Here is an 18,047-nt window from a genome sequence, read left to right as displayed (position 1 = left end):
TGCTCAATAAGAGTGCTTTTCTGCATCAATAGAAGCAAATAAAGAGCTAATAATAAGTGCTAAAACCCAATAAAAACTCTTTTTGCTTCAGCAAGCACTTGCAGCTGAATTGATTTTAATCTGTGTTGTATAAAACAAGACATTTCTGACCAAAATGATAAAATACAGGAAGGCAAATTAATCTGTTCAGTTTACTCTTGCTTCACAGTAATGTTTAGCTTTGTGGAGTATTGTAGAGGCTCCACTTTTGATAGTAGTTAGAACATAAAATCAATTTAGGACAAAGCTCAACAACACCTAAAAAAGCATGTTCAAAACAACCTGCTAGCTGTTGCACTTTGTATAATCACACAAGCCAGGGAAATGTACTTTCAAAGCTACCTCCTGGCAGAAACAATAGGGGCAATGAGAAACAGCACACTTCCTTCTAATTAGACGTGCAGACCTGCTCTCTGATTACAGTGCCTTGAAGCAGGGAAATCCAGTGTCAGGTCATCCATCAATAAGGCTGTTTCAGGTTTGATTTTCTGTCTGCATTGCCTATTGTTGCTGCTATACAATATTGTGGCCATACTGCTTTCAGTGGTACTGAGAGGTATGATGAGATACCCCATGTGCTTCTAGGTGTGTGACAACCAAACTCCCAGTGACTTCAAAGAAACAACTGTCATTCCATGAGGAAGTTTCCTAAATTCAGGGATTTCTGGCATGTCATTCTTTAAGAAAGACAGAAACAAGGAGGATCTGCTTTTGTTTATGCCCTGTCCTGTATTTCTTACAGACCTTGTTAAGCCATCAAGAGGAGACTGGTGTGAGCCCAGGCAGGTATATGGAGGGGTTCCAAGTGGTAGAGGTAAAAAAAGCGACATCTAAAGCTCTGGAAGAAGATTGCAGCTTCTGCCTCTGCTAGATGAGAGCAACAAAGGGAAGTCTTGGCTATCAGGTCTGATAGAGCCCTAAGACCCACAGTGCTGTTTCTCTATGGGATCTCCTTGACCTTGAGCCCTTGGTTAAGTCTCCTCTTCGTTGCACACTTCTCAGCATGACATTGCTGCCTCTTCAGTGGGTTAGGTTAAATCACACAAAACCTCCTGAGAAAGGGATACTCTGTTCCTGTATCCCGATTGTGTTCCTTTGGGATTTCAGGCCCAGCCCTTAATGTTATTCCAAAGTATCTTTTCTTCTGTACAGTTACCAGGCAATTTATAGCCCAAATTTCCCTGGGAGCAGTTCGCACTGGCACAGTATTGGTTCTTTTCTCTCAGAGCGCTGACAGCAAGCACCAAACATGCTTAGTACCCAGAAAGGCCACAGAATCCTTGCTGATGATCTGATAGACCACACTCCCTCACTCCCTCCGTGTAGACTACACTTTCACACTTAACATGCTTTTAAGTGGAAACATTTTCAGAAGCACATTCTCTGTGCCTCTGTAGAATTTAAATTTCCACTTGCGTTTGCCCACCCAGATATTAGAAATGCATGCTTAGCATATTCTCTGACCAAGAACATCTTAAAGAAACCATTCTCTTTCACCATGTCAATGCTTATTTTATGAACCCTGAATTTGTTTTAGGGTTTCGAGTAAAATTATTGTAGCGTCTTGTTACAATAAGGTCCTTTCCCATTTCCACTCAGCCCTAAGCCCTTTACCTGAATTCAGAAGGAGGAACAGTGCTTTCCTTTCTGCGGTAAACCTGCTCTGTTTTGTAAGGTTTGAACTACATTTACATTTTTACTCAAAACTTAAGAGTATTTATCTTTAGAGAAGGGTCTTAATGGCCATCTGGATCATAGGACACTGTTTCTCTTGTGGATGTGCTGTGAGACTTCAATTCACTATCCCACCCTGTCTCTTTGCTTCCTCTCTCAATCCATGTATAATCTGGATTGTAAACTCTTCGGGATGGGGTGAGATCATGTGTAAATGGAGGAAAAGGAGGAGGCTATTGCTGTTGAGATTATCATAAAAATAAAAACTAATAACCCACATTATAGATGAAAAGTGAACTGGAGAAAAGGAGGTTATGATATTAATAACAGTGTCTTTCTTCCAGCACGATCCCAAAGTGCTTTGCAAATTATATATCCCTTTGAACTTCAGCCACCTCTTGGGAGAGCCAAATAATGTGGGGCAGGGGACAGTAGTTTCATGAAGCCAAGGAGCAGATTAGAACTCTGCAATTGCAACCTAGCACCTGAAAAACACAAAGCAGGATTGAAACAAGGTTTGGATACACTGACATGTTTTAAAATTAAACGTCAGAGAAGAGAATTTTCTTAAAGGTTTTGTTGAAACTGGCAAAAAGAAAAGAATCTTTCATTCTTTATTATTGTTACTCTTTCACCTTTTAAAAAAAATGCCTCTTTTTCTTCCTATTTTATTTTTTATGTTCCTTGACCCTCTTTTTCCATTAAATTCTTTACAGCTTCCTTTCCTGTCCCAACTGCACCCTATTAGCACCTCTTTATTCTAATCCTTTGCCTAGCTCTTTAGATATTTTTTACAAAACCCTGCTGTAACCAGATGGAATCTGGATTCTTGCATGCGGTGCGTATGGGTTGTTTCCAGCACACTGAACACCAACCCAAATATATAGGCAAACCCAGCACTCATGTTGGCACAAGACTCAGAAATCACAGATCACATCAGCTGTTATTACTGAAAACATAGGTCGGCCAGTGGCCACACACTTCAACATGCATGGTTGAGTCTATGAATATGAAACTGCTCCCCTCTAATGCAGGAAAAGAACCAAAACCACATGAAATTTCCCAACTGTTCGACTTGTAATGGCCTGTATGCAAACACTCTTAATTTTCCTCCTTTTTGCTGTAATAGATTTTAATAGAGGTTGAGTCCTTTCAGGGACCTGCTGAATATGTGGTGTTCCTACACAGATGCTTAACAGCAGCATAAAAGCCAGAAATCCCTTCCTTCGTCTACACAAAACCACAGGAGACCTGAGCCCTTATTTTCACTGTTTGGGACTTGAAAGTATCTCCCGAGTCCAAGGGTTAGTTTCCTGCTAACTTGCATACCAGCAGCATGTAGAAACCAATATAGCTCCAGTCTCCTTCCCTCACTGGAAGGCTCTGCTGTGACCTCGCTGTTCACGTGGGTCAAGATCTTTTCCTTCCAGCCTTAGTTTTTCACTGTAATTTTTCAGCCATTTGTTCTTGCATCAGCTCTGTTCCTTTGCTTATACACTGTTTCTCCCCCTAGCTCTTTGCCTTGGGCTGAGTGCCATGTGATACAGCAAACCATTGTATCTCCTCCTTCCATCATTTTGCTGGGCTAAATCCATTATTTTTCCTTAACTCCTTATTGGATCAGAGACTGTACATGAATATTTCATTCCCTTGGTAACCTTCCCTCCTGGTGCTCTAATTTACATTATTGAAATTCATCATTTTAGTGCGCAGGTGACCAGAATTGTGTGGAGAATCCCAGTCTCTTTCCAGTCTAACCCTTGCACTTGTAATCTCCTGCCTTCATTGGCAGTAACTCTCTTGATATATGCTTTGCTTTTTTCATGACTGCATCATATTTGTGGCTTACAGTCATTCTAGATGTTTTCCTCCTCATTTGTTTCAACATGGGAATCCTACTTTAACACAGAAATGCTTGTTATTAGTCTCTAAGCACACAACCTTGCACAGTATGCTATTAATTTTCATCCTATCTCTGTTATTGCAGCACTCAAGGTTATTCAGTTCTTCCTGGATGACTCCTAATCCTCTGTTGTATAGACTTTGTATTGTCAGCATTTTCCCTATTTTTCCTTCTTTTTGTGCCAAGGTCATTAATGAACATACTAAATTAGATCAAATGCAAGGCAGATCTTTTGGAAAGTCCACTGGTAACTAACCTAGATTCCCTTCAGACCTGATACTCCATCTCAGCACTACACTGAAGCCAGGTCTCACCTACCATAGAGATTAGGTACTGATATCCATGTTTCCCAGCATATCACCAATTCCTCCAACTTAAATAAACAAAAGGAGGTTGTTACTGATAACCAAATAGATTAAATCTGCCACGTTTCCTTTGTCTGGAAAAGCAGTTATCTTAATCACAGAATGCAGCCAGTGAGTTTTGCCTGGAGGAAACCTACGCTGCATCCATTTACCACTATGTCTTTGATTATTGTTTCCATTCAAATCTGCTCCAAAAACTGGCATGCTGCTGAGGTTAGTTCTGTGGTTCCATGGATCACTTCTTTCTGTCTTTCTTTCTTCTATTCCCCTTTCACTTCTCCATCTGTGGACTGGAATCCAACAGTGTGCTTTCCAAGGGCTTACGTACTCCAATGATACCCACTGAGTCAAAAAATGAAGCCAGTTACTAGAGTCAGCCAAGGCCTCAGCTGGCTCAGCAGCTCACCAACCTGCCCAAAAGGCTAGTGACCACTCAAAGCATAGTGCTTCGGTGTGCCATGGGCGCTGGTGCCCATTGCTTTGATTGCTGGTCTGATTTTAGCTTGTGGTGCTTATCTGTATGACCCTTGCTCTCTGAGAGTTCACCTCTCCCTTTAGACTCTCCCATGTACCTGTCACAGCTCTCTGTTTAACAGTCCATGAGTACAGAAAGCAGTCTCCCTCATTCTGTTTGCACCACATTGAGTTGTGCTATCATCACAGGTAGATGGGGAGCAGAACAGTTTTGCATTTATTTTGTGAGGTGAAAAGTCTTGCAAATAGTAGAATTTTTGGGGGGAAGAGTATGGTGGAAAACTCGTTGAGAATGTTAGCAGATTACTTACAGGGCTGTATGGAAACTATACTGAACTGGAAGGATGTACTGGGAGTGCTGTTAACTGAAGGGAGCGAGCTAGACATTCAATGCTTCCCAATGGGTATGTTCTTGTTCTTTCACTAATGCGGTCAAACTCTTCTGGGACCTGTACAAATGTTTATCATCCATAAGGTTCAATAGCAACGAGTTCAAAACCTTATCTGTGCCTTGTGCTAAGAAACATCTTTTTTGGTGTGCTTTGAGTTTTGCTTACATGAAAAAAAAAGGAAAAGAAGGAACAGCCATGAGGAAGGTTTCAAATCATTTTAGCCTGGAAATCTGGCATAAACAGTAATGTTAGCACCCTCTGATCCAAGGAGGCACCACGTAAGAGCTCATTTTGAAGTATTTCCCAAAACTGGAGTTGGGATCTCTAGAATCAGTTTGAGCTTAATGAATTTGCCAGGACCGTGCTGGACCCTGTGCAAGACACGGTGGCTGCAGGCGGCGGAGCCAGCGGCCAATGCTGCGCCCTGGTGGCTGCTCTTCAGGGAGCCATCCTGGTCGGTAGCTCCAAGTCTCCGGTAGGTCTTGCAGGAGGAGAAGCCAAATGCTAGACCAGGAAGCCTGGGAGACTTCTGGGCACCTTTGTGAGTGGGGAGTGATGTCCTGCTGTGGGCAGATCTGGTTATCACCAGCCACTAGGAGACAAAATGACATGCATTCCAGGTTGTAGGAAGGTCCTCAAGTGCAGAAACCATCAATCGGTAGTTAGCTACTGAAAGACAAAAACATATTTTCAAGCAAATCCAGGAACTCAACTCAATGAAGCAACCTTTCAGAGAATATAAGAAGGCTTGGGAACAGAGAGCAGAATGAGGAGGGCTTATTTGCTGCTTGTAAATGCATTTAAATCAAGTAATTCAAGATGACTTGCTAGAGCAGAAGTCAATTTGGCATTAGTTTTCACATGGAGTCATGAAACAGGCTTCTTAGCTTTGTTGTAAACACCCAGGCTGACTTACATCACATTTTTCCCCATTATAATGTTTGACTCAACAGCCTTCTCTTTGAACATTGCCTTGTTTTAAAATGTTAAGTGATCTGTGCCTCTGTTTTGAGGCTCTTCAGGCCAAGTGCAGTCTTTACTACAAAGAAGGATTAGCAGGATAATCTAACAAAATATGTAATTGTGAAATTCATTCCTACTACTGCCTGCTGTAATGTTTTTTACCCTGTTTGCATCCTGTGGTGTGAGCTGAGGGAAAGACACCGCTTTCTTTGAAAGGCAAGGAATGGAGCTGGACACCAGTTGCACTATCAGAAGCCATGGATCAGGGTAGGGGTAACTCACTGCCAAAGGCCTCTGGGGGTGCTGATACTCAGTGCCTTAGTGATGGAGCTGCCAGCAAGAAGAACATCTGCTCATGCCACACTGAGTCCTCTGGAAGCGAGTGATCTGCTTGATTTAGGGTAGGGAGGAGGGAGAATACAATGTCTTCCGTTTAAAAGGTCTTCCAAAGGTGCATGTAAATTATAAAACATTGTCCTATGGCTCATCTTATAATTGGTGGGAAATTACAAAAAGCCAGGCTGTCAAAATGCTAATCACCAAATTAAAAAGAAACCTGTGTGAGTGAAAGTTGGCAAGTCTGTTAGCAGAATGACTACTGTACTGGAAAATTACTGAGCACTGTTTATAAAGGCAATCAGACAGGAATGTTAGTCTTGGAGTCCTACTTTCGACATCAGCAGCTGTATTATTCTACTAGATTCCTTATACTTTTTTCCAACAAAAAAAATCCCCTTCTATGCTTGGGTGTGGCACAACCTGTTCCCAAAAGTCAAGATTCACCTGGTTATTTTGACCCCATATCTCCACCGTATCTCAGTATTGCAGGGATATGGTGGAGAGTTTTAGAAGTGTGTAAGGAGAGAAAGATAACATAGCAGAGTGTGTGTATTTCATGGCAGTCATGAGTCCATTTGTAAACAGTGTTCTCTTGCTTTTACATATTCAAGCACGAACTCGGTTTGATAGCTGTGAGCAGAAAACATCTGACTGTCAGCTCCACATGACTGATTCCCAAAAATCTTTTCCAATTCTCCTTGCTAAAATTATCCCATGTGAAATCTGGCCCCACTGTAAATTGGTCTGAGTTTTGCCTAACATCAGTAGAGGCACAGTTTCATCCGGACGAAAACTAAGAGCATCTTCTACATGATTTTGCATCACAAACTGGTGCTAAAGACAACCAGTCCCAACTAGACATAAGAGTTATTCTCACTTATACATTAGTTCAAGGATATATGTTAAACCAAAAGGTATGGAACAAAATCTGCTAGAAATAGAAGCCTCAGATTACACTCTGTTGGATTAGTTTCTGTCACAACTGATTTTCAAACTAGTTATGTCTTGTAGCAAATTTCCTCTGGTACTTTATTCAGCTAACATCTTACATTACATTACAACATTATATTGCATTATATTATATTGCAACTAAACTAGTTGTAGTTAAGAGCCAGTTCTAAGCAAACAGGTTCCATAAAAACACAAAAAAAATGTGTTAATTGTAAATGTCTTTGGTCACATCCAAGCTATTGTTGTGAAAGCAGGGAAGTTAATTCCACCGAGGCATTGTGGAGGGAACAAAAGCAATGCAATCCCTGTAGATAGTGAGTGCAGGTGCAAATATGCCATGGATGTTTAGATGGTGGAATAGAATCAGCTTGCAGGCGCTGGTCTTCTGCAGGGCTCAAGACAGAAATAACCAGGTGAAATTTAATGGGCTGCAATATTTATCCTAGAACATGTAATACCTTTGTGTTATAAAGGCTACAAATCTCTGAAAAGTGACTTCATGTCTTTTGATTGCACTCCTCCACCTCATGCTTTAGCCTTGACCCATTTTATCTTCATAGCCTTTTTCCCCAAAATCCTTAGCTACAAGTCTTCATTTGCAGACATTCATCTCCCCTGTGGTTATGTACGTACTGCTGTAGACATTTTTTTCATAGAAAAGGTAGGAGTCATAGGCAAGTAGGTAGAGAAGATAATTCAAGGTTAATGACTAATCCAGACCATGGAAAGATCAAATGATGAACTGAACCTCCAAAAGATATTTCAAGTTTGCTCCAGGGGCCTGCCAGATGAGTGTTGCCAAAGCAGATTAGAAGAAGAACTCCCAATTCCTCAGCAGAGATACTGAGAGGTCAGAGGTTGAGGAAGACTCAGAAGGCAAAGATTTAAAACAGCCCTCTCAGATTGCATGTCCTGCCCATCCCAGCTTTTTGAGGCTATAGAAAAACACATCCTTCTGGGCATTTTTTTAGCTAGAAAGACGTCCACTTACTGGGTTACAAAATCTGTGCTTAAAAGCTCATCACTTTCTTCCTAAATCTAACCACCATCAGGAATCATCTAGCTCTTGAATCTTCTGTAGAGGTAAGATTACAAAAACTAATACCACGGATAAAGCCCTACCTATGGTTGTAAGAAAGATAAGTGTGTTTGTCACATAAATCAGTGCTTGCTGGAAAAATGAGAGGCTCTCCAGGGACTCCAGTGAGAGCACTCACATGGTCCAACAGAAGATAGGTTATAACCTGGGAGGGAAAGACCAAACTGAAAAGAACCGTGGTGTCAGGCAATCCCTAAGATCAGTTTGCAGGCTTAAAACACAACTGGAAGCCAAATGCTGTATATGATATACACAGGGCTTAGAGTACAGCAGTTAATTGGCTTAGTTAATAACACAGAGCTCGGTGTTCCGAGTTGGAAAGCTGGAATTCTTTTTTGTCATAAGAAAAATGCTGTTTTTTAAAGAAATTAAAAGTAATTCTCCTTTTTAAACACATCCAGGTGTGTTCAAAAGGTGTAATGACAGTGTAGAGAGGAAAATCTGTCTGTAGTGTAATTTAATAGCAACCATAATGTGATACTATTTGTACATCACATTTTTCTTCCCTGCATGTATCTTACTTGAGATAGTAGATATGCTAATACCTGGCTGCACATTCCTTTACCAAATATGAAAATTTCTGGATTTTTCATGTTTAATTACTTTATCCATAAATCCCTTGTCCTCCAACTTTTGTTGTGAACAATGTTGAAATATAGTTGCAGTGATTCTGTGTCTTACAGGCAATACAGTAACATTTTCAGCTGCCTATGAAGGGGGCTTTGGGAGAAGTGGAAAGGGAGAGAAGTGCACTGCCAGCACTGGATGTAGGACTTACATTTACTTGTTTGCTAGATACTTTTTACAAGCCATGAAGCAGAGACTTCACTGAGAGGGTGAAGTTCTGTGGTCAATATATGATAGCCTACTTTACTGATATTATTATTTAAACATTTAATCGGTCACGTTTCTTGAACATGAAACTAAACCCAGCACTTTAAAATAGCCTTTAATTTATAAGTATTTGGATTCCATGTTAGCAGCAGATGTCAGGAGTGTAGGACTCATGGGCTGTGAGGTTTTAGAGATCCCTTATGCTATAGCCCTACCTAATCTGTAACCATTGGTCTCAGGTCAGGGATGGATGTAGTGGATCTGTAACTGAAGCTGGCCACAGATGCCACTCTGACAAAAAAGTTGGAGATTGCGTTTTCACTGCTGGTACAGCTTTGTATTGATTCCTGGGGTTTGCCTCATGCCCTGTGGAACCATTCTTCTCATGATGATGATGATGACAATGTCTTTTCTGTGCCAGTTTTACAGTTACACTCTATTGTATCTGTGCTAGAGCCCGCTGAAGGTCACTAACTAGCAACCACTGAACAGGGCACAAATGAGGTTGTTTCTCCCTTGCACAAGAGCAACAACCAAAAACATTAAAAAAAGAATTTTCCTTCCTGAAAGGAAAGTCATAACCTCACTTCTGAAGGCATCTTGGAAATAGTTGGCATGCTGTGTGCTGCCCATCCTAAATGCAAGCTCACAGCCAGCCCCTGCCAAGAATGTATTTTTATCTTTCTCCTCTGCTTTCAGCCCCTTTCCCTTTTTCTTTTGCCAGTAGCTTTAGATCACAGTGAGAGTACAGTGCTGAAGTGAATATTAGTTCAGTGGAGCCTGTACAGAAACCATTCCCAGCCCTGTGACTCACATTCAGCTCATAAAGCACAGTCACTCTTTCCCCCTCCATGCCCTTGTTGAGCGGTTCCTTCACCCAGATAGATAACTCCCTCCACACTTGCTCTGACAAGGCAGAGCCCAGCTGATATCAAGGGAGCCTGGCTATTTATTTTCATGAACACTGATTTCTGCACTTCAAGGTTATTTTTGTCAGTCTTTCAGCCCCAGTATTCAATTACCCAGCTGGCATTTTCCCATTCCGTAAGCAAAATACCAAGCACTCAGCCACAGAGATGCACCAAAACTACTGTCCAGAGAAACACGCTTGGTGTCTCTCCAGCTGTGTTAGCCAATGGAAATTCACAGATCTGTCAACTGCTTTAATGCACAGAAGCATTTGAGTGAGGCCCACAAAAGACAGGTGGCCAGCCTGCCCTCTCCCATCCTGCTCCAACCAAATGGCTTCTGCCTTCACTGTCAACGCAGTCAGCAGTGCTGCCACACCAGCACATCAGTCATGGCATTTGGTAAATGAATTCATGACAATTACACCGTGATGTTTCTACAGATTGTGCTGAACCAGTTTTTCCCCGTTCAGGAACTGGAAGATGGGAAACAGTTGTTTGATTCATTTAGAAGTTACAGAGCAGCATTAAAGAAATGTGCTTAGTAAGTAGGCTGTAACTGGACCATGGGAGCCTTCAGCAAAGTGAAATAGCGTTTCTGACCAGGCTTGTTTTTGAGAAGACTTATTTGAGCCCCTTATCGTAACAGATAACCCAGGATTGGGTGACAAGTAAAAGATTCATGGTATAAGGATACTAATCTAGATGACAGTCCTAAATAGCAGGCTACAGGGCCAATTACCTGGTGAGAAAGGGATGATAGCCTTCCGGTGCACAGCACCTTCACAGTTATTGTTCCGGTCCTTCACTTCACACAGGAATGCCAGTAATTACAAAGAGCATGTTCCACACTGACAGATTGCAGGAAGCGTAAAGATGGATGCTGCTTGTCTTTAGGAAAAAAATGGTCCCTCCCTACTCCTAATTTGACTCTTTTGGGGTATTTTATTCACTGCCTTGTAGCCTGGCTCTAACCACAGTGGTGCTCTCAGCTCTTGCTGGAGCCAGTGGGAACCTTGGCAGTTAAATGCAGTTCAGATTATCTAACAAAGAATGCAGTCAGTTACTCTCCACTTTTAAGGTGCCTGGTGCCATGAACTTCAACCTGATGAGATTCCAATTAAATATCCTGGAAAATCCAACTATGATTGAAAATGAAATCTCACCCGTGGCTGTGAGGGGGTAAACTAGAAGTGAGGCAGGAGATGTCTTTGCATTCTAGTAGCCTGGGATGGAGAGGATTTATATTCTTTGAGAGTATATAGGGTAGGGCTGGGGTTCCTGGATGCAGGAAAGTCATCTGACTGTAGCACCATCCCAGTCTGTACATAGTAAGTGTAGGTTCTCTGCACAGCTCCACGGCACAGTGCAGACATGCATGCAGATGTAGTCTGTATTCCTCTCAAAGGCAACAATAGTTGTAGGATCGGATCACCTGCAGACAAGTCTTTCGTTCCAGGGAAAAATGCAGCCATGTTGTAGAGACTGAGGATTACAGGGAGCTATACAGAGTTTTGCGTTGGATATTCTCTTGTATGCAAACACTTTTCTGCTTTACACACTTCAACTCCCAAAGGTGATCAGGTGATCTCAGTGTGATGACAATACAGCATCGTCAAAGAATCCACAAACCCAGGAAGAGTTGCCCATTTCTCGCTGGTTTTAAATGAAGCACGATGCTTTATGCCACCAGGTTTTTAACATTCCTTCTCTGGCTCCTTCACAGGTGGGTGACTGGCCATTGGAGTCCCTGCTCTGCCACTTGTGAGAAAGGTGTCCAGCACCGGGAAGTGACTTGTGTTTATCAGCTGCAAAATGGCACCTACGTTAACACAAGAGACCTCTACTGCCTTGGCAACAAACCTACAACAGTACAAAGCTGTGAAGGTCGGGACTGCCTTTCTATCTGGGAAGCATCAGAGTGGTCAAAGGTAGGAACTTGATTCCAGAAGGGAGCCAGAAGTTGTCCATTTATTTTTAATATTGTATCTGTTAGCCTCATCTGAATCATAAGAAGATCCTTTCACTCTTGGTGCAGTGCTTACAGCATTACCAGTCTCATTCCAGATTGGCTGAGTTATGGGACTGGTCAGCTACAGTCATTTCTGTGGGAAGCATCTTTCCCTGCTGTTCATCTCTTTTTAAACAGTGAGTTCCTATTTAAAACATTGTCACAGAAACTCAGGATACAAGAGATCTTGCACTGAGGAACAGTGTCTCTTAACAAACACAGTGTGATTCCGTTGTCCGCCTTGAATAGGAAATCCTAGTTAAGTGAGGGTAATGTTTTCTTTCAGTAGGATGCTGTATCTGTTCATTAATGCATGAGATTTGTTTGCTGAGTTCTTTCTTTTCAAAACACGTGGAGAAACACACTGAAGTTTAGTAAGTTGTCTGATAGGTTGTCTGTGTGCTCTAGAAGGAACCCTTCCAGGTGATGCCCTCTTTGTTTCCTATAGCTGAGCCAGCTGAACTGTTCATAGCTGAGACTAATCTTATGGTGCAGTTCCTACCTGTTTTACTTGGGCCTTTTGTTAACAATCCCAGGTACTTCACTCTCCTTTATATGAAATGGGCTAAGATACAGATGACTTTTTCCAGAGTGGAAATAGTCTGTATTTGAGACCACATAACTCATTTAAAAATGCATAATAATTTTTTATCATTTTCTCAATAACTGTTTTGGTTTTTCTTTGATATATTTACTTTTGTCATGTCTGCAATTTCCCACTCGTGATTTTAAATTCATTCTTGTTCTGGCACATTTCTGCTATTATGTAGCACAGTTGACTCCAAGACACATTTGATGCTCTGCCAGTTTGAGCACTTCTCATAACTAGGACTTTCTTCAGTGGTAATCACTTTAATCCTTAGCATTTTAATCTGATGTTATGGAGTAAACATCACATTAGTGGTATCATTTTATAAATCAATTTTTCTCACGTATGTTTTTGAACCCTTTGGTTATACAACAACAACCAGTTGACCACATTGATGTCTGGTCCCCCATCAAAAATGTGTGTTCTCAAAGCAAATTCCAATATCCAATCTCCAGTGTGGAAAAAATTAAGTTCCCCTCCTATTGCCAAACACTTGAGATTGTTTTGGACAAAGTACTGCTCAACCCATTTTTAATGACAAAAATAGAGACTGTCAGGAAAAGGTGAATGTTCCTACTGTTAGGGAACTGGAGTAGAAAAAAACACGGATTTCCTTCAAATAAAGGAGCTGTGTCTTAACTGCAAAGTTGTGTTGCTCCTTTACAAAACCTCGTGGGATTTGACAAAGTAATTTGTTAATAAAATAAGACCTAATGATCCCAGCTGGACACTCTGGGACTACGCATATTCATGTTTAGACTGTTGTGGGGTCTCTGTAAAATCTATATGGTAAGAAATTCGTCATGAAAACAGACGGCTTAGGGAAAGAAAAAGAACTCTTCAAGAGGGTGATTTATATGTGACCACCAAAGATCTGTTGGCAACCTTTTGCAAATGCTGTTTTGTCTAGGAAAGTATATGCAGTATTAATCTGTGAATGACTTAAAAGCTTGTGGGAAGAACAAACAGTTGGTGTTTTTCCCAGACTTGCTTGTAAAACCCACCTAGAGATTTCTCCTACTGTGAAAATACTCCCGCTTCAGCTTGATTTACTTTGAGTAAATTGGACCATTTGAAAGATTTTATATATTGTGCTTTGTAGTTTGAGATGAACGAGAGCAACCCTGAGGAGTCCACCCTGGGGGCTGAGGAAACCGATACATAACTTGGGAAAGTCTATACAACTTTGGGGCAAATTCATGGCTTTTAGGTAACATCTAGGGAGCTCCAGCCTGGGATCTCTGGCACATCTTGTGCTCCAAGGAGTCCAGCAAAGCATTTTCTGGAATTCTGCAAAGCCTGGAAGAATTCATCCCCGTATGTAGCAGAACTATACAATTGTGCTTGCTACAAAGATGTTACATCCGTAAGGAGGTCATGCCATGAGCAGCACATAGTAAATTAAGTGGAAGGTTTCCCAGATTTTCAAGAAGTCACTTTGTAGTGCTCTGAAATATTTAAAGGCATGTCTGTTTGCTTGCCAGCTCATAAACGCTTGTCATTCATGTCCTTAACAAGGCCAGCAGGTCAGAACTGCCTGGATTGTGTTTTTAAGATGGTTAGACAGGCATGCTGAGATTTGTCCATTTGATGTAATTTATATCAAGCTGACGCTTGTTTCCAGCATAGACCCCCTGGATGGAGAAGCTTCTTGGAACACGTTCAAAAGACCTCACAGAATATCTCATATCTTCGCTATTTATTCAGTGTCAAATCAACTGTCTTTTCCATGCTGATCCCCTCAAGGGGAGAACTTGACACAGTGGAGGAGGTTAGTTTTTATCTCAGTTGGTACATATATCATTTTTCCACCCACCTGTCCCCAATGGCTCTTCAAGAAAATATTTCACTCTTAACCGCTGCAGTGGCATGGAAATGAAGAGCAGAGAGACTGGCTATGCTGCTGTGTAGTGCCATGCGCTCAGATGGCTGTGGCAGCATCAGCAGATCTGTTACTCTATTACCAAACCTGGTTATTTAAAACAGAAATTCTGTCTCAGTTCATGCCAGTGTCCTTTTCCCACCTAGTGTGGCCAATGAAATCAAGACAATGCTCCAGTAAAACTGAATTTTCATTGGCAAAGATAACAAATGGGTGACCAGATATCCCTGCTCTTTAGAAGGTACCCAGGCACAAAACCATTTGTGGATGATTTGTATTCATTCACATGAATGTTTGTTAGAGTCCCCAAATGTTTTAATCGAGTCTTCCTTCAGGAACTGGTTCTAGTAGCTCTGGTAGCCTGCTGCTTTCTTAGAGGACTTCAAGCAGGCCTTGCTTATGCTTTTGGTGTTGAGAAGTCTGTCTTTCATCCCTGCTGATGTTAGCACTGTGGCTAGTTTGCTGGCCACAGTTGGAAGCTGATCACAACTCTGTGGCTCACTGAATAGTGCCTCTCCTGAGCTATCCGCTTTGTGCATTTGAGGTTCTTTGGAACTAACATAGTGATGAGCATATGGGAAATCAAAGGGTAAAGGTCATGTATGTATTTCACATGAGAACATGTGTAAGAACTGTGACTTTGCCGTGGTATCTACAAACTGTAGTGCAAAAATCTGTTTGTAAAGTGGTCTCATACTACTGTGATCTAGAAATGCGTTTATCACCGACATTTGATTCAGTTAATACATCAAGAGATGTGCAGTTCTGTGTTGTAAATCTCAGTGTGTGCTTTTTCAGTACAGAGGATGAGCTCTTAAACACAAAATTTTGTGGAGTTTTTAAGCTGTAACATCAATCCTAGCAAAATGCCAGCTGGTATTTTTCAAAGAATGTTGATTTCCACAAGTGCCATTTTTCAGGCGCAAGCAGATTCATGCTTTTCAAATTGCTCATTTATTTTGAAAGGGGATTAGGTTATTGGGAGAAAATCTTACAGGTTATCAGATTTACTCTGTGTTCATAAAACCAGCTTTTCCTTTTAGGTCTGATACCACGATAAAAGTTATCATTTCTAGGCATCATGTAACAGCAAACAAATACCTGTTGTTTTGCAGTGCTCAGCAGACTGTGGCAGGGGGATTCAGAAGAGAACAGTGACGTGCACGAATTCCCAAGGAAAATGTGATGCAGCCACCAGGCCAAGAGATGAGGAAGAGTGTGAGGATCACACAGGCTGTTACGAATGGAAAACGGGCGATTGGTCTAAGGTAACAGGGAGCACTACCTGGTATTTCCTTCCTGAGTGCAAAGGTGTTCAGAGTCATGTGCTTCCATGGTCATTTGAAGTTTAAATAGTTAGAAAGTAAGGGTTTAACTGGTTTTGATTGGAAGCTTTGCTGGGGCTTAAACTCTCCCCTTCTGCATTTATAACCCAAACACTGCAACACAGGCCCCCAACCTAGCCAGTATGAGAGGAGTGTATTCCAAACAGGATAGAGTATTAATTTGATATTAATAGTCCAGTCCTAGACTTACTCCAACCACCTGATATGAAAGAAAGCCATGAATTTAAAGGCAAAGCCAAGCCCATCAGTCCTTTCCTGGAGGCTGGATTTTACCTTCACTTAGGCCTGTCTGAATTTAGTTTCTCCAGTGACATTAGTAATTCCTGAATGCTGTGGATTAAATCAGAGCAGAGTCTGGTCTGTATGTGCACCTGATCTTAAAGTAATAGGTAATTTTTCTTGGGAAGGAGGTCTGGCGGTGTGAGAAACTCAGTCTTTGCCAGCGTTGTTCTTAAAGCATCCTTTACATTACTGACTTCATGTCTGCATTAAGAAGTAAGGAATATTCCCAGGAATATTATATTCCAGTTTGGTTTTATCTTATCTTTGAAACTGTTCTGTTCTTTAAAACAGCAAGTCTACTTTGTATCCTGGAATGTATGGCATGTGCTGAAACCGCTGGGATACAGTAGTTGCATTTGGCTTTCCAAAAACCCAAACTCCAGCAAGCAAAATCCAATGAAACAGAGGCCCATGATGGGCAAATCGGCTTATCTGTGATTGCTTTACTTTTTTTACATTGTGATTAGGAATTACAAATACTTATACTCTGCCATAGACACATGAATTTAATGGTGTCAGTGCTGGAGAATGCATTAAGAACCTGCTGCATACAAACGGTTTGTATTTATGCTGAGCCAGGAATTTGTATCACAGACCGTTTAGAGCACTGAACGTTATTCGTAACCTGGCACACAGAGTCCATGCAAAGTGGCCAAAACAAACAGTTCCCGTGTGTTAACAGGTGAAATAACAATATTTATTTATTTATTGGTGGAATTCGAAGACTTTTGGCCTGCAAATTGACCCGGATTCTCTTTATAGGGAGGAATATGAACAAATTATGCATTCACTGCTCACAAGGATTGAACGTTCAGCATTTTATGAGTGGTTCCAATCTGATAAAGATGTTGGCTCACTGATAGAAAGGCTGCAGTCATACATTGGTCACAGTAAATAGTGTTCTTGATGGATTTAGTGTCAGTGTGTGAACAGGACAGGATCAGTGCAAAATCACTTATTATTTGCAGTTCTTAACACAGAAGCAGGATCTTTCCCATACAAAAGGGCAAAAAAAGCTTATTTGCTGCATATATAGCCTGCTTCTGCCTGCAGAGAGCTTGTGCCAGCTCTTTGCTTCCCACAGAATTTCATCCTGTGTGAGTCCAGAAGGATGTTCTTGGACTTCAGGTTTGGATTTTAATGAGCATCTAAAATTCTAGATGTATTGGTTAATTCTGACTGGACACCAGGATCACACAATTAGATTCTTATTCTCTGAGGGGTAAACAAAAGGCACCACTGGATGGCTAGGAAAGTGTATGGGTAGATACAATTCTCTGAAGAAAGTGCATTGTCCCAGAAACACAGGTATGTCCCAGAAACATAAATGCTTGGTGTGGAATTCAATTCTCCACAAATCCTGAGAGAAGGATTTTCATCATGAGGATCCAGAAGGTCTAATGCAGGGCTTAGACTTAGAGGAAGAGCCTTTACAACCATCAGCAACTCCTCTTTGGTGTTGTCCAGCTTAAAACAGTTCCTTCTTTAAGGAGAAAAGTCTGTGGCAGGGAGATTATAGTGAACTCTGAAATTCATACATCCAGGGCAAAATTCCATTGTAAAACATTTGTTCCCAGTGCTGTAAACATCACTGTGAGAGAGAGCTTTGTGCTGACTAAGATGGAAACTTTTCCTATTAATACAAATTGATCTCAGAACAAGCAACAACTTTTAGCAATTAATGCATTGTGCGTTTGTTACTTATTGTTAAGAACCACCAGGGAGGCAAGATTTAACTGACAGTAGTAATTATCACAGATTAAAGCAAGGGGTTTTGATGTGCTTCATGTGCAAACAGCTTGCATGGTGACTTGGCCTCCAATCCTTAATTTTCCAAACCAAGATCGTTTGAAGATACCAGGAAGTCATGTAACAAAGAGGCAAAACCTCATTAAAAAAGTCAAGTCCAGATACAACTTGTAAATAAAACAGTCTGCTGAGATAGTAATGACAGACTATTATTTATATAGTAGTAATAGTAGTATTTATAGAATAC

The 18,047-nt window shown here is 41.2% G+C and overlaps 1 protein-coding gene across 2 annotated transcripts in view; it reads left to right on the top strand.

The window, feature by feature from the left end:
- ADAMTS17 (ADAM metallopeptidase with thrombospondin type 1 motif 17) overlaps positions 1-18,047 on the top strand; it is a 171,896-nt gene that overhangs the window by 134,741 nt on the left and 19,108 nt on the right. For both annotated transcript variants that reach the window (XM_062642541.1, XM_062642542.1), the window contains 2 exons: positions 11,668-11,872; positions 15,539-15,691. In XM_062642541.1, coding sequence (XP_062498525.1) covers positions 11,668-11,872; positions 15,539-15,691 — 358 coding nt within the window. The remainder of the gene's footprint in view (positions 1-11,667; positions 11,873-15,538; positions 15,692-18,047) is intronic.

This window comes from Pezoporus occidentalis, unplaced genomic scaffold (genome assembly GCF_034315485.1).
Source record: "Pezoporus occidentalis ecotype Australia unplaced genomic scaffold, CSIRO_AGI_Poc_V1 ctg72, whole genome shotgun sequence".
In the NCBI taxonomy this organism is placed as follows: Eukaryota; Metazoa; Chordata; class Aves; order Psittaciformes; family Psittacidae; genus Pezoporus; species Pezoporus occidentalis.
This window is presented reverse-complemented; position numbering and strand designations above follow the sequence as displayed.